Below are 23,146 nucleotides of genomic sequence, written 5' to 3' on the forward strand. Positions count from 1 at the left end.
TGCCTCAGTAATCCAACTCCCCAGGACTTCCAGTAAGCCTGGGATTGAAGCCAACAGCAACGGGTTCAGCTCTCCAGGAAGGTTTGCCATCATTAACAGCCTGTAGAATTCACAAGCTGATCCCCACAGCTTTTTCTCTTGGTGGCTTCTGGGGGCACTGAAGGTAAAAGACTTCATGCCTGATGGTCTCATCTTAGCCTCCATGAAGGCAGCACTCGCAGAGCCTTTGGGCCTTTAAGGACTTGCCCATATTTGATGCCAAACATATTCTTTGAATGTAAGAAGTTTAACAGAATTAACAGCAGTCTCTGTCTGGATATAAGATAGTTTTTAACATACGATTTTTTTTTAGGATTCTTCCAATGCACCCCAAGGCTCCTTGAGGCAATTAAAACCATGCCCTTGGCGATATGCAGGCTGCAGAAGCTCTTTTTGCTACAGTTTGGGTTTTTTAAGAGCACTTTCTCATCAAATCTAGAAGAGATTGGATTTGACCAGTGCGAAGAGAGAAAGCTTTCTATAGGTGGTCCTTTTGAATTCTTAGTTACCTATTATCTCTGACACATTATAGGCCATATTGGTGATATTGCAGCAAGGTTCCAAGTGCTACCCAGCAATTTCATTTTCTTCCGAACCAATGAGGTTCAATTTACTGGCCAAATTCAGCAGTTAGAAGATACTACATAAACTTAGGCCACAGGGAGCAACGTTACTAAAAGGTATCTTGTTGACCTGCATAGAGAATTTAGGCAGTGGAAGACTCTGGATCACTCTAAGCTTTCTGTAGACTCTTCTGAAGGTTTAAACATATTAAAATGTACCCACATCTCAAATGTAAAATTTTCCATAAAAATGTTAGAAGGATTTTTATAATTTTGCTTTTGAAATTATTTGCCTACAAATGACTTATTAAATGTACAGTTTACTATGTCTTATCAATTATTGTGTCTACTCAAGAATTCTTGTAAAACAAGAGAATCAAATCCACGAATTATTCTCACATGAAAATTTTTATGAATAATAAATTTAACAATGCAGTTTAGATAATGCTACATTTTGCAGGCTGTTAATTAAAGGTTTATTATTTTCAGTTTGCTTTTCTATAGCTTAGAGCCACTTTTTATTTTTTTTCCCCATAGGCCTCTGGAAAGCTCATGGGCCCCAAGCATGGGGCTTTTTGGGCCTAACAGATAAAACAACCCTGAGGGAATTTAACTCTGATATTTGACTCAGGAATAAAGATTTAAATGTTATAGGGTTATGGTTTCAAACATTAGAAGGTCTGTTGTGTCAAAGAGAAATAAGACCCATTCTGTGGTACTCCACAGGACGGGAGCAGGTAACTCTCCAGAACAACATATCAAAGAGGCTGTCCCAGGAGATATGTGATCTGGAAGTGTTCAGTGGGAGCTGGAGGAGTCCTTTGTAGGGGTTGGGAGGTTGGAGAGGGCCCAGAGTTTAGAGTCAGAAGATCAGAGTTCAAGTCCCTGTGTCAATTGTTACCTGAGTGACTTTGAGCAACTCACTTAATCTATATATATTTTGTTTCCTCTTCTATACAATGGAGATGTGTCTCTGCTTCACTTATCATACAGGGCTACTGAAGATCAGAGTAAGATAATTTCAAACTCTTAGTCAAACTAACACGTTCTATGTAAACGTTAAGCCCCATTCATATGTTAGAGTTATAAATGCATTTCTAGGATACTAATGGAATGCCTAATATAATGGATGGGGATCTATGAAATGAGTCATTTCAAATTCATTAGTGCTACTGATAATAATCTTAGCATAAATGACTCTTAATGAAAGGAAAACTTAAAACACATTGAACAACCCACTGCTATTTACATAGTAAATCAAAGCTCTATAAAGGCAACCTAATATGGACTTTGAGCTTTAGAAATAAAAGATTAGAATGAACAGGATTAAAACTGAAAGGAATGTTGGACATTGAGCCCCACAGAGAAATGATATGTAAAGTAATTGAGTGATTTGAAAAGTGATTTCTATTTCTTTATACCCTGCCTTGTTTTATAAAGAATTTCAAGGAAATTATAAGAATAAATCAATGAAATAGGAAAATCTAAAATAAAAACAAAGCTGTGATCATGGAAAAATAAGTTAAAGTAAAATGGCCAAGTGGAATGGGGATTAGACTTATAATGACAACATAAAACTTCTGTAGAGATATTGAAAATGAACAATAAATTTTGCTGTGAGCTTCCTGGTTAGCCAAAGCAAAATTAGAAACCAAGCTAGTGATAGAACTAGCTTCAGAACCTGGTCTTAGATCAGTTTGCTTTTTGTTCTATTTAAAAATAATTTTTTATTGAATTTACTTCTGATGGTCTTAAAGTATTTTTTGTTTAGCATTTTTTTTTTCTTTCTCTCCATCGGTGCAGCCTATGGGAATGGCCTTTGTGAGGAGAGTGTGAGCTGCTCCTTGTACCCCACTGACTGTGGAGAGTACCTGGGTGATGATCACCTTTCTAGCCTGTTTGGTCTCTACCGCCTCTGCCTTGACCATTCTGGTAAGATTTAACCAACATCTCATGCGAAGTTATTCTTAGCTATTTTTTTCCTTGTGTTTATTATTTTCTGTTAGGATCTGATATCTTCTTAGAGTTCTCTGTTGTCAAGAGTCTTTGAAATTATATAATCCATCCCCATTACTTTACAAATAAGGAAACCGAGGTCCAGAGATGTTAAGTGATTTGCCCAAGGTCACGCAGCAGCAACTGACCTTTCTTGAGCACAATATATAGCTTATCTAATTCTTAGGACAAACCCTGATAAGTAAATATTATTATCCCTTCTTACAGATGAGGAAAATGAAGCACAAAATGGTGAAGTGCTTAGCCAAGGACAAAAGAGTAAGCGAAGGAGCTGGGATTTGAACCAAGTCTGTCTAGCTCCAAAGTCAATTTCTTTGTACAACCTCCCACCTAGTGTTACCTCTAAAGATGTTGACAGAGCTTGGATTGAATTCAGTTTTCTGGACTCTAAGTCTGATGATCTTCCTACCACACTTTAGAGAAGAAAGTCTTGGGCCCTAACTCCCCTTGGGCTGGAGAGTTGAGTGAGACTAGTCCCCGACTTTGGAAAGGTCCACACTGAGCTTGACCATCACTGTCTGGTCCTGCTTTTGGGGGATTGTTTCTCTGGTCAATCTATTCAGTCTCTATAGACATTGCTAGTTTTCAAATGTATTCTTTTGTTGCCTTAATGTCCATGGTTCTCAGTCTTGCTATTACGATGCGCTGGTGTGGAGCAGTGAGTTGTGAGGAGCCAGTAATTAATAATAGTTAAAGTAATCTGGGACTAGTGCACCTGGGGATTTCAGAATTGGCAGCTGGGACTTCTTTGCCTCTTCCAGAGCCTCAGTGAAGGGAACAGGGAATCGATACATTCTGCATTGAGGCCATTGTAGCGAAATGGCCTCAGTCCTATTTCTGCATCAAGCAGTAAACTTTAATGAGCATATCTTGCCATACTGTGTGTATAGCTCTATACTTTTAATTCTTATTTTACAAAAGGCAGAGTACATGATGTCAAAGAGCTTAATTAATAGGTGAGAGGAAAGCAAACTGTGTTAAAAGAATAAAATACATGCACATATATATACAGACACACACAGCCATATCAATGATTGCCAACTAATCTGGTAACTTGAATCTTTGTTGGCACTTGATATTATGCAGATGGAGATAATCACCTTGTGGTCCAGTCCATCATTCAGTCTCATTCAATGAATAATAGACCAGCAAATAATTAACATTATTATATATTATATATTATAAATAAAAAAGTTAAAGCGTTTTTGTTATCTCTCCTGAAAACTCTATAGCATAACTTCTTAAAAATCCTCTTTTTAAATTTCAAACTGTTTCTCCAACATCGTAGTTTCTCCAGTCTTTTTCTGCAATGCAAGCTACTCTCCAAATCTTTACCCAACTGAACGCACGTGAACTTGCTTATCTCTTCACTCTTCCTTCTTTGCTCAGCTTTTCTTTATGTAGGTCAACATAGCCTATTTGGCAACTTTAAATTTCCCCTTTCCCCCATTTTTCTTGGTTCTGTGCATTAAAGAAAGGTCTAGGAGCTGATCCAGAAGTTAAGATAACTTCCTTCTCAGATGGAGGCCGGGAAGTGGTTTGGGGAAGACACTAGGGCTACTCAAGCATTTTTTTTTTTTTCTGGTCCCTTGTCAGACCAACTTTAAGTGTATCCACTGTAGCAAATTTAAAATCTCAAATTCTTACCAGTTCATACACTAATGTGTGGGCTCCTGCTCCTCCTGTCATTTGGCTTATATGTAGAAAATTGACAAGGTGCATCTAAGCATTGTTCTAGAAAGTGTTATTAGAAAGACCTAGTTACCCCCCAAACCTATATACTGTTCTGAAACCTAAAAGTCCATGGTTTGGTATTATCTATAAGTTGTTTTGGATTGTTGATGCTAATGTTTCCCTCCCCGGGACAGATACTAGAACTTGTTGATTTGATGGGCAGAGTGTGTGCGGGGGATGTGTGTGAGAGAGAAATAATTTATTAGAGCTAAAGAATGGGGAGAAATTCACCAGACTGCTAAAGAATGATTCCAGAGAAGTAGGGGAGGGTTGGGATGGAGGAATAGCAATAGCTTTTGAAGAGCTAGAAAACAAGAGTTTGAAGCTGAAATGTGCAATGTATCAAAATTAAGGATTTTGATAAACCTAAAATGAAGTCATTTGACATTTAAAAACTATCGAATTCTCTAGTCTTTAGCTTTTTATTTATCTTACTTTAATTGAACTCCTTATTAAACCTTTTGCAATTGACTTTGCTAATGAGGACCATCATCTTACTGGCACTGTTACTGTAGATAATGATGAATAATTAAGTATTAATTTTGTGCTGAATGCTATTGATTTGATTAGTTTTTACTGTAAAATATTTAAATCATATTTCTATTTTTGTTGTTTTAGTGGTTTTGGTGTCAGAAACAAAAGATATTTGGGGATGAAAGTTGGATAGTAGATTTCACTCATATCAAACAGAGTTTTTTGGTTTTTTTTTCCCCCATTCAATGCACCATTTACTGTTGTAGGAACAAATAAATTTATCATGAGATGTAGGATCCAGCAGAGGGAACAGCAGAAGGCAATGAACTTTAGGGGTCTAATCTTGAGCTCCATCCGACTCCAAATACTAGGGTTCAGCTCAATGACCAAGAAGCCATTGATGAGGCAGATGGTGCTGAAGGAAACCCCCGTGGTCACTTGGTGAAAATAGAAGACAAGTGTACATCCAGTATCATCCAGAAAATAACTGCATCCAAAAGCTGTTGTTGTCTGAGGGATACACTCAGACACCAGATGTCTGCTCAGAGGCTGGGCTCCCATATTCTCTTTTTGTCACTTGCCCATATTCTCTTCTTGTCACTTGCCTGAGCATAAAGCCTGGAGAGTGAAAACTTGAGGGTCCCTGTCAGGGACATGGGAGAGATGACTTCAGAGAGGGCTTTGCTACCCTGAGCCCGGAGGCGGGGTTCCCCCAGGCCCTGGGCTCCAGCGATTCTTGGATGGTGGCAGATTGTGTCCCTTCCTGGAGGCTCTGGGAAATCAGGTTCCTGCTTGTTTGGGTGGGCAGAATTTTATTTCTACACCCTTCACAATCCATGTTTCTAATGAAGACTCAAAATTGGTTGAGATTGGAGTACTCAGGATCTGACGGCCTAGATCTATGCTTGGTCCTGATAGTCTTTGGCTCTTGGCCAGACTCATGTGAGTCTCCTGGAGAGTACCACTAAGTTTCAGAGAACGACGAGAGTTGGGCTAGTATATATTTAATTCACTTGCTGAGAAGTGCTGACTGGTGGCAAAGATGAGTGAAAGATAGCATTTATGTTAGACTTCTAACTTTTGCAAGGACCTTGAAGGTTATAGATCTTGTTCTCTCTCACTTTTTCTCTCTCTTTTTTTTTTATAATAACACACTAAAAAAAATGGGAGAAATGGACAAAAGAGAAAATCTTTTGGAATCTAATGAAAATTGTCAGATTAGATGGGCTCTTTGGGAATCATTGCTTCTTATAATTCTCTACATTTACCCAGGAAATCACATGTCAAGGTCACTGCTCAGCAGAAAATTTGCTTAATGCCACATAATAATGAGTGAAACAAATGAAAATAAGGCTTTGACCACCAGCCCATTTCATTAGGTGCTTCAGCTCTACTTTTCCTACTTTTTCTACGAGCTATGCAGCCTCAGTTCAAAGGCCCCAGCACTTTAGACAGTAATGCTTGATGTTTTTCTGCTGTAATTCAGTTGAATTAAGAATCTAGCCAGGTTCAGGGTTTAGCGCCTGCCAAGTTAGAGCCCACCCTGCCCCCAGCATGCTCCCTTCCCTGGGCAGACCCGATTTCCCCTTGTGTATCTGACAAGGTAGTGGTTTATGTATCATTAATGGGAAATTAAAAAAAACTTTGTCTACGGCCATGCCACCCTGAACATGCCTGATCTAGTCTGATCTCGGAAGCTAAATAGGGTCTGGCCTGGTAGGTACTTGGATGGGAGACCACCTAGGAAGACTAGGTGCTGTAGGCTTTAAAAAACAACAACAACAACAAAAACACCCCTTAAAAGTCGTGTATTTATTTTAATGCATATTAGAACAAAATTAACTGGAGTATCAGCTTATGATTGCACAGATATTACTGTTTAGACACAGTTAAATAAGTGATTTTACAGAAACACATGAAGTAGATTATAGCAGTCCACAGATATTCCAAAAATTGTAATGCTGGCGTGTGGTTGATGATGTTTGGGAATCATCACAATTATGAATGGACAAATAATGTTAGTGTCCCTCCCAACTCTGAGAGACAGTGAGTGTAAGTAGCCTACGATCACATCCTAATTTCCCAGAGATTACAAAATAGAATTCCTATCTAGCTCTGTCTGCCACCCAGCTCATTCTTGGGGCACCAGATTTCACTGTCATCTCATTTGAAATCAGGGACTTCAAATTAATTTGAGCCTTGGCCTATCTAAAATCTAATTAGGCAGATAAATGTAATGCTACAAAAGTGAAAGAAAAGGATTTTTAGATGACCCAACTTTGGGGATTCTGAGGATCACAGTTATTGTAAATAATCATATAAATGGCATCTCTTTGCCAAGAAACTTTACCTCTGTTTACTTTTTAATCCATCTTAAACAATGGCAGCAAGTAGGCAAATTATTTGAACCAGGGTTCTAGTCTCAACTCTGTCACCAATCAGGTGTGTGACTTCAGGGGACTTGTTCTCGAAGGTTTTGTTAGAATAAGTTTTGCTAAATTCTACTTGGTAATTGAAAACAAATCAGGAACTCAAAGCTAAGTCTTAGGTAGCATCTGAGTAGGAGATATCCAGGGAGTACTCAAGTTCAGATTGGGTTAAGCAGTAAATTCTAGGTCCTTTGTATCTTATCTCATTGAATCCTTAAAATCCACTTTTATAGATAAGAAAATTGATGCCAAAATAAATATTGAATCATTACATTGTATACTTAAAATTAATGTAATGCCATGTCAATTATACCTCAGAAAAAAGAGAAAATTGAGGCTAAGTTTAAGAAGCTCGTCAAGGTCACCTACCTCTCAAATGGCATACCTGAGACTGAATTCAAGTCTGGTGGGCTGTAACCACTGGGCTTTATTGCCTCTTAAGGTTTTAAATAGGCATGGGAATGCAGCCTGTAGAGCCAGGTTCGGAGTCGCCTAAGTTTTTAGTGCAGGTGAGGAGAAGAGCCAGCTGTGGCAGATGCTCAAGCAGGCTCAGCACCTGTGGAGTGGGGGTGACAGACAAGGAAGCACAGATGGGTCATGGTTTTCTGAGTAGACTGTTAGATTTAAGGGGCTCAGCACAGGCTTGGAGGAATACGTGCCTCTGCTTGGTCAAGCAGGCACAGGTGGCAGAAGGGGCAGGAGAGCCTGGGGATCCATGTATGATATGACTAGGCAGCTGTGGTAAAGCCTAGATTGCAGATGGCAGAGTCCTGGGCCCAGAAACCCCCATCAGTCAGGCCTGCCCTGCTTGCTTCTCAGGAGAAGTCTACGTGTTGGAGTGAATAGTATCTATTCATCCTGGTCTAGTCTGAATGGCTCTATAACTGGTTAGCTATGGAAAGTGGGCTCATTCTTTCTCTGTTTTTTTTTGAGGGGGCGTCTCTTAGTTAAGAGCTCAGAATCCAAGTCACATAGGCCCAGAGTAATTTGTTTACTAGTTGTGCAAACTTGGGCAAGTTACTTACTTGCTATCAGCTTCTGTCTCAACTGTAAAATGAGGATAATAATAGTATCTCCTTATAGTGTTGTCATAAAGATTAAATGAGAGAATCTAGGTGAAGCACAGTAACTGGCTCAATAAATGTTAATTATTATTGTTGTTATTAAGTGATAATACTTATGTGGGATTAAGTCTTTCTGCTACCCAAGGACCTGGACTTAGTACAGCCAGATGTTCCATTTTAATCAACAGTACCATAACATTATTTGAGTTTAATCATAAGTTAATTTGAATCCAAGTTCTTGCTCATAATTGTCAAATATTGAGGGAAATTATCATGATTATATTATAGTCAAATCCCTCTATTCTCATAATCCACTCATTTTCCTTCTCTGGCCTGTCTCACAGTTCAGGAATGAATGAAGCCTCCATTGCTCTGGATCATGCGTCATCTCTGAGAGGATGAAGGCCAGCGCTGGCCTTCACCCTCTTACAGACAAATTGGCCTGCAGGCCCCTTCTTGTTGCCTGTCTGAGTCTCCAGGGAGCAAGGAGGGTTATTCATAGTGTCGGCTCTGACCATGGTGCCTGAGGACATAGATATATTTTTAGTATATCCTCCCTAGGGTCTGGTTGAAAAGGTCATGCCTATATTCTATGCCTAATGTCAACTTCTGAATAAACTCATTTCTGTTAATGGCACTCAAGCAATGTCAGAGTGTGGGTCCCCATTCCCCTTTTTGGAATGTCATTTTGCTAATGACCTATAAGGGAAATACTTTGTAAACTCCAAAGCATTTTATAGAAGTTCTTATGGAGAGGATGAGGGGCTGTGTCAAAGACTGCTTTGGGAAAGAGGGGTTAGGTGAATTCAGGTAGCTTCAGTGGGGCTGAACTAGCACCACAGAAGGGTAGATATCAGGAGAGGTTTTGGATTTTATGATTTTAACTCATCAGAGCTGAGCAGGAGTGGAGTAGCACATTGAGAAATAACGAATGCCTTACCCTGTGTGTGTTCAAGCAAAGGCCTCCACCAGGATGTTGGTGATGAGTCCTATGGAAGCAGAACACTGGATGAGGTGGGCTGAGGGCCCTTCTGCTCAGATCTAGTGATTCCGAGGGGGTCGGGGCTACTCTGCATGTTAGGACTGGGCACTGAACGAAATGAACACCAAAAACATAAGGTGCAGCAGCACTGATAATAAACCTATTTGTGAAAATAAACCTATTTTCCTAGGGCTGATTTTATGTTTCAGTTTCCCCATGTCTTTCTTAATTGGGGACTTTCATTTGTCTGCTATAATAGTTAAATTAAATAGGACTAAAATACGTTTTTTTCATTCTCCCCCTATATTTCAATAATAATCATCCTAGATTCATCTCATTGCATCTTTTTTGGCCCACGAGAAAACTGAGTTGGGTGATTAAGTGACTTGCCTGTCATACAGGGTGTGAACAGATGGAACCTTCTGGATCCTGGTCTAGTGCTCTTTCTGGTAAACCAGACTGCTCCTGCTGTGGGCATTGAGAAAGCTGTGAAAACCAGGGCACTGAGCTCAGTGGAAGTCACACACATTGAGCCCAGAAGGCCACTTCCTTTAAGCATAAGTCCTCGCTCTGTGGTAAAGTGCTTGCACATGCTAGGTGCTCAGCAGATGTTTGTTAACTTGAACAAGGCAATCCTGTCAGTGCCTGGCACCTAGCTAGTCCTCCATAAATGGTTATTGAATGAAAGCAGCACAACTTTCAAGGTCTTCAGAGAACTGACCGCCAAAGCTCAGGATACATAAAAAAGCCCATGGCTTGTTCTCATGTTCTCTATTCCTGAATTTGTGGGTAGGTTCAATCTCGGGATAGTAGCAAGGCTTCCTGCATGCCTTGAGGTCTCTTGCCTTAACTTCAATTCTGGGCTTGAGGAAAGAGGAGTCTTTCAGAGAATGCTTCCTACAAACAAGGGCAATGAGCCCAGCAAGAGCCCCTGGTCATCCGGGGTGAGTCATTGGTAGACAACAAGCAGCTGCTCCCCCTGCCCTGGCCTTGCAGCATCCCTGGCATCAGTCTCCTGTGATTAACAGACTGTGCTTAGCTGTGATCAGCGGGGCTCCTAGTCCAGGAATGGCTAGACTCTAACCCTGGCTCCTGGGAAGCTCCTAATTGGGCTCTACCTGTCAGGAGGTAACAGAGACTTACTGATATTTTGGAAGTGCAACTTTGTACTTTTTGATAAATAGTAAATAGCACATTGGTGCTTTCTCATTTTGCAGCCCAGTCCACAGGAGACTTATGGAAGTCTGTGATCTTACTCCTTCCTAATTGCTGAGCAGTATTCCTCTGTTTTTGTCTGTGAATCACTCAGGACCCAGAGTCGTTGTGAGTGGCTATGAGAGGGGCTTCAGACATCCTGAAGTTTCCTGGATAGCTTGGGAGACAATTGATACAATATAAAAGATGGCTTTTTTTTATTCCTTTTTGATATGAGGATTTGGTTAAAGAAATGTCAGTAGATAGAATAATATTTAGGTTTTTATTCTATGCCAGGAGTGCTAAGAAAAAATTACTGGTGTCAGGGCTGATCACTTCTGGGAAGAAAGTGATCACAGCTGGGAGCTCCACCAGCCCTTGAAGATGAAGAGATATTTGCATCTCAGCATTTCCTGGTGAGGGGAGACAAGACACCCAACATGAAATAGTGGTTCGGAGTCAGGATCTTGAAATTAGGCTAATTCAGTTCAAACTGTACCTCTGTTACCCATTAGTTGGCCAAGGTCATGCCACCTGGGGCATTGGGGACAGCATCTGCATGGCTGCTCTTGGTTTCTCCAGGAAGCAGTACTTCACCCAGATTGGAATCTAGTAGGCTGGCTCCTGGGCATATGTTCATTGTGGGGCAGGGGTATGTTCCCATCATCATACTAAGCTTTAGCTGTAGCCAGTGAACACTCCCTTGGACACCATTCAGGCCAGAGGCAAGAACTTGGTTTCCTAGGCAGAAACTCTGTAGACTAAGAGAATCATTTATAATCTTCTTCCTCCACTCAGCATAATTGATGTCCTCTAACTTTTTCTGGGTGAGCTCTTAGACTGGAAATAATAAGGAAATCAGACTGTTTGTATTATTGATGGCGTTAATAACTAATATTTACCAGGGACCTACTTTGTGCCAAATATTGTGCGAAGCCCTTTCTGTGTATTATTCCTAATCCTTGAATCCTACAAGGTCAGTTTTATTTTCCCGACATTATCTGCAGGGAAACTGAGGCACAGAGCTGTTAAATAAACTTGCCCAGTTTTTTCAAATAGTATTAAGTGGAGCCAGGATTAGATTCCAAGTCTATTGGATTCCAAGCACATTCCTTTACTATTAAGTCATGCTCTTCCCAGTGCTAGCTCAAAGTAGTGCCAATTTAACTTGGAAAATATCTGGATTTCTGGGTCACATGGTGGTAGATTACTCAGCAGAGATCTAGTATGCTTCTTTTCCAACTTCTCATTAAAATAACAATTATAATGGTTTAGTGGCATCTGTTTAACAGCCCCTGATGCATCTTTACCCAGCTTCTCAAGAAAATACCTAAAAAACAAAGAAAAGAGTGAATACCCAAGATTCCAATTGGCAGTTTTTGGTATGAGTTAAATCTGCTACGGAGACCATTTTATTTAGCCAATATTCTATCAATTATTGGGGAGAAAGTCTATTTAACTAAAAATATTATCTTACCTCTAAACAAAACAGTCCAGTTTTTATAGTGAAAACATTCACCTAAAAGCTACCTCTCTGACAATATTTTGCCCTTTAGATTTCCAAGTAATTTGGGAATTGTCTGTTGCAAGCATCACGGGCATTGTGATTAAGCCGTGCTGTTTCTCAGAAAGCCCCAGCATGTATCATAACCATCCAATCCTTTTTAACAGGTCTAGTATAGGTTTTGTTAGAACAAGTTTTGCTAAATTCTACTTGATATAAAAGAAGCTTCTGAAAATACAGATTTCCAAAATTTGTAGGAAAATTGAAGTTGGACTGAGAAAACCATTCATGAACTACCTTTGTTTCGCTTTACATGAGGGCAGAGTGCTGTTTGCCCAGGAGAAGCAGAGGGAAGCCCCATTGCCTGCTCTCAGCCTCAGAAGCCTCAGGGCCATGCTAACGAAAACGATTCACGATTTCATTTGGAAAAAATCAACAAATGAGAATATCCAGGGACATTTTTTTTCTTTTGGAAAAATAGTACCAATGGGAAGTATTTTCACTCTTTGATATTAAAAAAAAAAAAAAGAAAATTAAAGTAATTAAAAGAGTGTGTTGCTGAAAATACTTTACAGTAGATAAGTTTGAAATGAAAAAAGAATATATATGAAATAAATACATGACAAAACTCAATTATCAGTGAAGGAAGAGAGAATTATTCAGTAAATTAGGCTGGAGTAATAGATTAGTTGTATAGGAAAAACTGAATTATATCCTCACCTCACTCTATACCCTAAGTTAATTCTAGTGGTTTAAATAATTCACTGTAAAAAATAAAAGCAAAATAAGGTTTAGAAAGGAGTTTACAAATTTTGGATTAACTCAAAAAGCACTGGATAAACCAGAAAGGAAAATATTGATAAATTTGTCTGCATTAAAAGGTGAAAATATCTAACTCATTTGATCCTTCTGGGAAGAGCCAATTAGATTAATATTATTAAAATGATTTACACACTGCAAAGTAGAATAATTTAAAATTATTTGGAGTCACTGACAAGAGGATTTAATCTATTTATTTGCTGATCCCAATTCAAATTCTATCTTTATCCCAATTTTCACTTGAGCATGCTAGGTTCATGTTCATTAGAGTTGTTTTAACAAAGCCTAACCGGTAGTTTATTTTCTACCAGTTTTCATAGCAAAGATATCCATCAGTTTTATTTTTTAGAGTGAAAGTAGCACCTAGCTAATGTGTATTAATTCATTCTTTTAAATAGTTCCTACTAGAAGGACACAGAAATGCTTTGGCATAGATCCTTAGGACTTGGAATTATCATAAAACTAACAGCTCCCTGGGTTGTTGGAAAAACTTTAAGGATAGGGGAGGAGTCTTACAGAGTGGAGATAGGGCAGAGCCACAGAACCAGGGAAAGGGACTGGGCTGAGTTTTATTTTCTTAGAGAAAACAACACAGGCTTTGGAATTGGCAGATATGGGTTGAATCTTGACTCCTCACTTACAATCTAGGAAATGTTATAAAAACTATGTACTAAAGGGGTAATCCCCACTTCTGCCTCCTCACCTCCTACTCCTTTCAGGGGCTTGAAACTAACAACTAAGACCCACAATTAGGTTTTTAGCGAGAAGGCCTACAGCATGTTAACATACTTGGTAGCTGCTCCAACTTCCCAAGCCTCTCCACAATCAGTGTCTTCCACATTCTTGAGCAAATTACTGTGCCCGTCAAATCAGCTTGTCCTGGGAAGACATTGCTTCAGCTTATTCCTGGGTGAGGAGGGAGTATTGTTCTGATCTCACACAAATGAGTCTAAGTGGCTTTTCTTTTTACAATGATGATAGGACTGTGGCCATAAGGAAGATCAAGAAGAAGACAGTCACTCTCTCCAAGGTGATCAGAAGGGAAGTGAAGCAAGTAAGGTAACTGGAAACATGGGACTGGTGGGCTCGAGGAATAATCCCTGTGGGAAGCCTGAGCTGCACAGTGGTTGTCTGCTGTTAACAGGTGACACCTTCATTCTGTGGAATGGATTAGGAGCCTCAGTCTTGGGGCTCTGGTTCTTGGGTTATTGTTTCTCTAAAGAGCTGTGCTTTTTAGGGCTGTGGTTTTATAGAGCTACAGTCTTTCTATAAAGGTACCTCTTCCATTGTTAGACAATTCTGCTCTAGCAAATCTTCCTTATCTTGAATGCCAATGGGTCTTCCTATAACTTCTACCCATTGGTCCTTATGCTGAATCTAATTCATTCTCAGCTGCCATGTCACCCACTGGGTGCTTTCTAGGCATCATTTCTACTCCCTACCTTCAACTATTTACTTCATTTGATGGGTAGGCATTATTACTCCATTTTGTAGAGGAAGAATCTGGGATTCAGAGAGGGTTATCAGCTTGCTTGAGGTCACAGAGCCAGTATGAGCCCTATGCAGAATTTATACTCTTTTCTGACTGACTCAAAAGCCTATACCTTTTACCACCCCCTAATGCTATTTTTTAAAAATTTTTTTCTTTATTGTGGTAAAATATGCATGATATGAAATGTATCATTTTAACCATTTTTTTTTACTATACAGTTCAGTGGCATTAAGTACATTCAAATTGTTGGACAGTCATCAGCTATTTATTTTTTAAGCATTTAAAATGGCAGGGGCATCCAAGTCTATTGGTAGTGGGCCAAAAGATCATTAATTAAGATAATCTATATGTTTGTGGGCCAGTGAATTTCTACTTTGTAAAAGTGACTTGGTGAGTAATTACTTGGATGTGACTCAAATGTTCATCTGAATTTCTGAGCTTTATTTATATTTATTATCTTCTGTCAGGAATGTCCTAGCCTCCCAACTTCAGGAAATTAAAAGAGAATATCTCACTATTATGTTGCTAATCACATTCAACTTTAATTACAATTGCTAATTGATCCCAGCTATTGGCTTGACATCTGGGTACAGCAGGCACACCATGGCAGTGGCAAGCAGATAGATTCACGAGAGAAATCATGCGGGTTGCATAATTAGATAAATGAGTGCTTCTAAAGACCTCAGGTGGTCCACCTCGGGGGCAGCAACATGCTGGGTTTCTGGAGAGGATGGATATCAGGACTCCTTTAGGTTTCCTCTTCACCAGGCTGAACATCCTTATTTTTCCTAATAAGATACAGGTTCCAAAGCCCTTCAGTGAGTGCATTCCCTTTCAGCTTGTTGATTAACTTTCCAAGTGTGGCATCTGGGATGGAACCCAACATTGCCACCATGATAGTGCCAGTGCAGAGCAGAACACACCTTTCTAATGTTGGACAGCACTTGCCACCCATGCCACCCTTGATAGCATCAGCCTCCCTGTCAGTGCTTTCATGTTGCTGGCTCATGTGAACTTATAGTCAGTTCAAACTCCAAATTTTCTTTATATATAACATTTCTTTATATATAACACTAGACCTCCCGACCTATGTCCTTGCAAATAGGCCTTTTGGTCTCAAGGATAAGACTCTATTTCTATCAAGAATGAAAAATATGTGCAAATGCTATGCTGTGAACCTTATACATTGCTTTTCCCCCTTTTTTCTTACTTCCAAGACTACCCGGGTAATATGTCAGTCTTCATTTTTCTCTTCAAACAAAACAGGTAGGGAATAAATGGGGAGACACTGGGCTGTCAGCTGTTTAATATTGGTTAGGAGATTAGAACCTAACCTGGGTTAGGTCGAAGTTTGTAGTTTTGCAATATAGGACTGATAGGAAACTAGTCTTTTATATTCTCTGATCATTATGCTTTGAAACTAGAGATCAACTGCAAAAAGAAAGCAGGAAGAACCACAAATACATGGAGATTAGACAACATGCTACTGATGAAACTAGTCTTTTAGGTACAAAGTAGCTGGCAGTATCTGGGAGCCACATACTGTTTAACTCCCAATTTTTTACCTTTGCAAAAGGGGGCTCTGTGGCTTGCCAGGTTCAGCAAACCAAAACATTACTGGCTTGATGAGTATATAGAAAGCATATTGTGGATTAGAAAGCAGGGCACAAATGATCATTCTTTTAATGTGCCACCCTTCAGGTCTCATCTTGCAGTCAAGAGGGGTTTCCTATGGGCCCTTGACTTGGTGCCATTCTAATGTTGATAGAGAATATTTTCGGAACCCGGTTCCCAAGAACTTTCAGTTGTTAGATGTTTAGGTCGCTATTTAACTCTCCTTTTTCTGATTCTGACCAATGGCAGGAACATACATAGGAGAGAAAAGTATCACTCTTTTCATAGTAGACAAACTCCTGATATCTAAAGTAAACTTTGGTAAAAGTTGGATTGGAGGACCTGATGCTCGTGTGAAGTTGAAGTGCACGCTTCTACTACTCATCTCAAATCTGAGTCATTTAGATTCACATACTCAGCCACATGACGGAGTGAGCAAGTGAGTAACTGGGACTGCAGAACAGATATAAAGTCACTTTTCTAACCATCCACATGCCAGCACTATAGATCTGCCACAGCTACTCAGTCATAGGTTGAACAGAAAGAATGGCAGGCCTGCCCCAACTAGGAGGGACTGCCCAGAGGTACTTACCATGTGGAGCAGAAATGTTTAAAAAGGTGATTCTGCCTATCAGTAGTTGCTACATCGTGAATGTGAGCTCTCAACCATCAAATGGCCCACTTCCTTAGCAGAAAGTGAGTAAAGGGTGGGAGAGACCAGAACATTCCATCCAGTTTTCCTAAAAGAGGGGAGAGGGCACAGAAGGCCCTTCATCTGCTAGTTGGGATTGTCCAAGCATGACTATTCCTCCTCTCACTGGTATCAGTTTTGAAAAGTATGGTGACAGAAGGAGGTTAGATTTTGGGTGGTGAACACACAATGCAATATAGAGATGGTGTCCTATAGAATTGTACACTTGAAACTTATAGAATGTTATAACCAATGTGACCCCAGTAAATTTAATTTATAAAAGTAATGCTATTGTGCTATCCCTTGGAGGACATCTCATTTGTGACCTAATTCAAGGGTTGACAATTGGGGAAACAAGCTTCAAGCTGCAAAGATGGTGGAATTTCGATTGGAGAAAAATGTTATGACTGGAAAACTCTCCATGGATAATCTGCGAGTCAGTCCTTGGTTTATGCAAAGCAGCACCTGTGCCTCTGTGCTGATGGTGCAGATGTAGTAATTAACCATGCTGAAATGCCAGCCTCATGCCTGGGATTTGGTGAGAGTCTTCTCCCTCTGGGAATGGGGATATGGGACTCCAACTTCAAGAGAAACAAACATGAGAGGCAGGTGTGGAAAGACTTTGAAGTTTGTGAACATTGCCTTTTGTTTCCAAACTAACATTTTTGAGAAAAATGAAACTTTTCTCAATGCGAGAAATTTTCTCATTGTATTTTTATTTTATATTGGAATGCACTGTGCTAATGTTAAAAAATGTAGTAATGTTAAAAAACCATGAACGAATATTAGAATTAGGCCAAGACAAATTTAGGGTCTGGCTTGCTTACCTGTGAGGGGCCTTGGCTGGGTTACTTCACCTCTCAGAGCCTCAGTTTCTTCACTTAGAATGGAGATAATCATAACTACCATGCAAGGCTATTGTGCAGGTTAGAGATAGCGAATGTAAAGTGTCTGGTCCAGAATAAATTGTGTGTTTGATGATGGTATATATATTTTTTCTAAATATTTTATTCTGAATCACAATGGGTGAATTTATAAGTTTTACTTATGCACCACACTAAATCCAGGAGGATATTTGTTCCTTTATGTGGTCAGAAAAACTAGGTCAGATTTTAAAGTGGGAATTAGGAGATCATGATCCAAATAAATCCTTTCCGGTCTGTGTTATTGATTTTTCCAGAGAATTAGGTCATCCAAACATTTGCAGATTCCCTGGAGTCTGCAATGAAATGCCAGATGTGGCTGTTGTGACAGAATACTGCCCAAAGCAGTGTTTGGTGGGTGTTCTGCTCAATGATGACTTTCCTCTCAACTGAGGTTTCCAGTAAGAGCCGGACATTTGAGTGACAGGAGACACAACCAAGCCCTCTTTCCATCAATGTTTCCAAGGATCTATTGCCACCCGAATGCATTATCTTGGAAGAGGATTTGTGCTATATCTTGGGGTATGGATGGGAATGGGTGGGTCATTATATCTAAGCAGGGATGCCTAGAGGAAACAGGATTTTGAATTGGGCCCACCCATTGGTGCCCAGGGGAGACCTGGCTAGGGACACTGGCAGCAAGTCCTTTAGCATTTGAAGAGTATAAGCACAGGCAACAGCAAGTAGTCCTTGCAAGTAGTAGGCACTGGCTAGGTCTAATTAATTTATATAACAACCACTGTGCTGGACACTGAAGGTTACAAAAACAAATGTTCCTTTCCTTCAAGAATGTCTTGGTCTGGGGGGAAAGACAAATAAGCAGTTATAGAACAGATGATAGAAATCCTGGAGGTCTCAGGTGCATGGGAGTAGCCTCTAGTCCAGACTGGGCATGGGGAATGGGCCATGGAGGTTTTCTCAGTGGAGGTGAGCTAAGGAAGAGTAGAAGTTTGCAAGGAAAAGGGGAGAAGAGAGGTCTTTCCAAAAAGAAGGAACAGCATGTATAAGAGAAGCTGGTCCAATCTGGGATTGTAAATAGATTAGCATGGACAGAGCTTAGAGATGAAGGTGAAGGGGTAGGAGTTGTGAGAAATGATACCAGAAAGATAAGTAGATAGTTCCGAAATGGGCCAAAGTAGGTACAATAATTTAGTATTTGATAAAAACGGAATTTCAAATAAGTGAAGAAAGGAGAGATTTTTTGAATAAAGAATTCAGGATGACTGTCTAACCGTTTGGCAAAAATGCCTTTAGATCTCTCGTGCACACCTTTTACCAAAATTGGTTGGGGACAGCTTTAAAGTTTCAATATGAAAAGTGAAACTTTAAAAGTACTATAAAGAAGTACTCATATATGATTATATAATACCACAGTGAAAACAAGCAGGCAAACGAGTACTTGGGAAAAGTATTTCTAACATGATCTCTTACTGAGTACAACGAACAGAAAAGTTCAGGTTGATATCCATAGACTAGTGGATATTAGCAATGTAAATAGCATGACAAATAACTTCTGGTCTGTAATTATGGACAAGTCCATGAACATCTAAATTTGTTTTTAAATGGGACATATGTACAAGTGAATCAGATTTATTTAGAAGAAATAGTCTCTTTTTTTTTCTGGATAATTGAGACTTATTAGCATTCACAAAAATGGGCATAGCCGAGCTTACGTGAAATGATGTCTCCACTGTCCCTGTAAACTGGCTCTGCATGTCACAGAGAAAGAGCAATCTGTGTGGGCTTTAATTTGTTCTGGATGAGGGATTTCACATCAAAATGACCTGTGTTTCTTTTTGCAGCTATGCCATCGTTTTGTTGGAGATTGCCATACAAAGTGACGCAGTCTCGGTCAGACTTTATTGAACATATTAAGTGAACATATTTTCAAGTCTGTTTCTCTATTGCTCAGTAGTGAACAGTGCACCCTACCCTGGCGGAGAGCAATGTTGTGTCTAATTGTTCACATATGTTCGAGAGGATAAGCTGTATTCATCATCATCATCATCATCATCATCATTATCATCATCATTATCACCACCACCATCATCATCTATATTTGAATAGCATATGCTTTTGGTTCAAAAAAGCACTGAACAAAAATCCCATACCCTAAACTCTTCTGGGTATTAGAGTGAGTTCCTCCATCCAAACGTAGGCCTACTGAGTTGAAGGAGAGCAGAACTAAAAATCCTCTGGCTGCACCTGGAGTACAGAGACCCTTTGGGATTTGTTACGTTTGACCGCATTCCGATCATAATGATGTTGAGCATGGATTTTGTTCCCCGGAATGTGAGTCCTTAAATAAATTCTTCTCACCCTTAGGTTTTGTTTATTTATTTTAAGAAATTTCTCTCTAGGTTTATAAGTTCTAACAGATCACAAAAATTATACATATTTTCAACAGGACCAAAACTGTCTATAAGAGAAATAGGAGGTGAATGAGAGTGGGCATGGTTGCTTGAAATGACTTATCATTTCATTATTTTAAATGTAAAACCCTTGGGGATTGTGCATGTTGACCAATAGTTTCATATACTTCTGAATGCCATTTAACAGATAAATCAAGGGACATTGCAATTTTAACCAGAGAAATCAAACATTGTTCTTGGTACTTTTAAATAAATGCAAAGAGGAACAAAAGGAGAGATGATAGTATATGATGAGAAAAATCTGTCCCATTTCCCCCAATTTTCTGGTTACTGCCCAGCTTTAATATATGTTTAAATAAAGTAATTTTCAACAATCGTGTAGTTTAAGTGTAATCTCACAGAGACTGAAAACAAAACCAAACAACAAACTACCGCTCTCCTTGGAGATTGGCTCATTCTATTCACCACTTGTCATTAATACCTGAAAGTGGATTCTCTTAGACAAGTGCAGATGAGCAAGGTCCTTTCTATACTGAGCAGTAACTATCTATGGAACTTGTTTATGGCAGGGGCTAGGCTGACATTGCTTTGTCCTCTACAGGAGTGAGCTGAGCATGTGTGTGGGGGAGAGAGGGTGTGGGCTGTGGGAAGCAGTGGGGTGTAAAGGGCCTGAGCAGCACTGTTAGAGTCAATCAGTGATCAGCCTGTGTTGGGGAATGCTGGGAACAACTGGATGTCTAGGAGGGGACTTTGGTGAAGATTCTTATGTGCCAAATTGAGAAAGTCACGCTTGATCAGAAAGGTTCACTCTTAGCTCTTAAATGGTGAGAATGACATGGTGGAAATAAGAAAGAGACAAGTATTGGTGGCAGAATAGAATTTTCTTTCCTTCATGGTTAATTAAGGCTCTTAGGGCTCCAGAGTGGATCTCATGGGGAAAAAGAATCCTAATTCACAGTGTAACTCTAAATGCTGTTTAACAGGTAAATTGATACACTTGCTAATTTGCCAGAGAGTGACAAAGAATCAGCCATCTCAGCTTGTCCCTTTGGGGGCATCCAAAATTGGGGTTATTAGCTGGAAGTCACCTTATAGGTTATTTATTTGTGCCATTTCATTTTCAGATGAGGCAGCTGAGACCCAGAGAGATTGAGACCTGTTTAAGGCTCCAGCTCACTCCCTTGCTCCCATTTAGTTATCTGTTGGAAGGAAACAGATTCAGCCCTGGGCTGTCTCTCTTTCTCCAGGCCTACTTCTGTTATAACCTGGGTCACCTCAGTATCCACGAGGATGTTGTGTCCAGTGTCTGTCCTGTTAATTCTTTGATCCCCCCACCATCTTCTCCCATGATCTTGTCCCATTTCTATATTTCACCTGAGATATCATCATTGCCCATAACTGGATCTCCTCCACGATCTTCATGTCAGTATCTCACTCTGACCTCCACCTAGTGAATTCCCTTTAGTTTCCCAACTTCACCAATGTATCAGGCTAGGACATCCATTTCCATCGACTTGACTGCAACTCACTCCCTCTCATACCCCCTTTTCCTCCTCACTTGGCTTAGATTCATGACCTGTCATTGACATAGATTCATTTGCTTAAACTCTCTTCTGTTGTCTTATCACAAACTGACAAATTATATATGTTTGGTGGATTGCTATTTCCTGCCTCTGGACTAGAACCTCCTTGAGGGCAGGGCCTATGCTTTGCTGTATCCAGAGTTCCCAGAACATAGTCGGCACATGGTAGGTGCTCAGTAAATATTAGTTGAATAAACGAATAAATAAGTAAATCAGTCCAAGCTAAGATAGCTTTCAAAGGGGTAAAGTTATATTTTGCTCTAGAGATTTTGGCACATGCTTCTATTTTGATGATTTCTAATGCTAAGTTGTTTTTCATTTTTCTTCATTTCTATCTCCCCTGCCACAGAAAGAAGAGCCTTATTTTGTGGCGCATTCCTTATGTCTCTCTCTTGAGGAGCTAATTACAGCTCTTTGTCCTTGCCCCTCAGAGTTTGCAGAGGTAAGGGGATGGGAGGAGAGAAAGGGACCTTGATGAGTTCTGACTCTGAAGCCATCACATCGACTAAGCATGAACTCATGTTTAGAACTCATCTTAGAAAAGGATATCAACAAGAGTAACCTGTTGCCTCAAGTAACAACTTATTGGCATTTTCTGGCTTTTCCAAATCTTCCTCCAGGTGATGATCCAGTAGGCAATTGGAATATGTGTCAGGAACTTGAAGCAGATGCTCAGATGGAGTTAGAAATTTGGGACCACCACTGTGGTCGTGATGTAGCCGTAGATGGAGATGAGGCCTGTTAAGGAGGAGATGTGGAGAGAGAAAAGAAGAGATGAGAAGAGAAGAGAATCTGAGGTGAGAGCCCAGAATTCCTGTAGAGCTCTGGTGCCATAGAAACACAAGGACAAAGTGACACATACGATGATGAAAACAAAGCGAGAGTGTTTACATGCAGCATGCCATAAGGATTATTTTACGAAAACAGGAAATGAGACCCGTGACTTCGAAAGGGTTAGGTACAGTTCATGGGACAGTGGTGGAGTGGAAAGGACCAGCCAGTGGTGTTATAGAGTTCTTCTATCAAGCCCCAGCCATGGTGTTAATTGCCCTCATGGGCTTAAATCCCCAGGCCTCTGGCATCCTAGCATCTCTGAGCTTTAGTTTTCTTATCTTTAAAAAAAGGGATACTTCATAAGGGAGTCCAAGACAGCAGACACATATCAGAACTGAGGATGATCCCCAATAAGCGTTCATATCATACATGATCTGCAAAAGCATATTGCATTTTATTATCAAATTTCATATTTGTAAAATGAACAAAAATCACACACATTGATTTAGTAGTTCAAACTTCTGAATGTAAAGCTCAGTTAAATCTTCCTGGCTTATGGGACTAAAGTTAAAAAAGATAGAGAAACCTGGGAACAGATGATGCCAAACTGTTCAGTTCTGCAATTCTGTTCAGACTATCCATAAATCGGTGCTTGACTGTCACTGTTGACCATTACAGTTGATTAGGAGGTGCAGGAAAAACAACCCATCCCAAAGACCCATGTTTGAACAAGGAAAGAAGCTTCAATACAAGATGAATCCAGTAGACATCACAATGTCTTTGGTAAGCTTGGGTGACTTCCCAGTCTTCACTAACTGCATCCATTTAGGTATGGATTTACCAGAGCATTCAAGACAAGTTTCAGTGATGTACTCCCTC

General features: G+C 39.9%; 1 protein-coding gene and 1 pseudogene across 1 annotated transcript in view; both read left to right on the forward strand.

Annotated features, from left to right (window-relative positions):
• LOC120612923 (atrial natriuretic peptide receptor 1-like) overlaps window positions 1-23,146 on the forward strand; it is a 100,702-nt gene that overhangs the window by 44,357 nt on the left and 33,199 nt on the right. Inside the window, exons 3-8 of the mRNA XM_039875598.1 lie at window positions 2,406-2,534; window positions 13,800-13,877; window positions 19,341-19,830; window positions 21,843-21,935; window positions 22,114-22,290; window positions 22,946-23,050. Coding sequence (XP_039731532.1) covers window positions 22,219-22,290; window positions 22,946-23,050 — 177 coding nt within the window. The 5' untranslated portion in view covers window positions 2,406-2,534; window positions 13,800-13,877; window positions 19,341-19,830; window positions 21,843-21,935; window positions 22,114-22,218. The remainder of the gene's footprint in view (window positions 1-2,405; window positions 2,535-13,799; window positions 13,878-19,340; window positions 19,831-21,842; window positions 21,936-22,113; window positions 22,291-22,945; window positions 23,051-23,146) is intronic.
• LOC120613047 (uncharacterized) lies at window positions 6,473-6,591 on the forward strand (annotated as a pseudogene).

The sequence above is a fragment of the Pteropus medius genome, unplaced genomic scaffold (genome assembly GCF_902729225.1).
Source record: "Pteropus medius unplaced genomic scaffold, Ma_sr-lr_union100, whole genome shotgun sequence".
NCBI lineage: Eukaryota > Metazoa > Chordata > Mammalia > Chiroptera > Pteropodidae > Pteropus > Pteropus medius.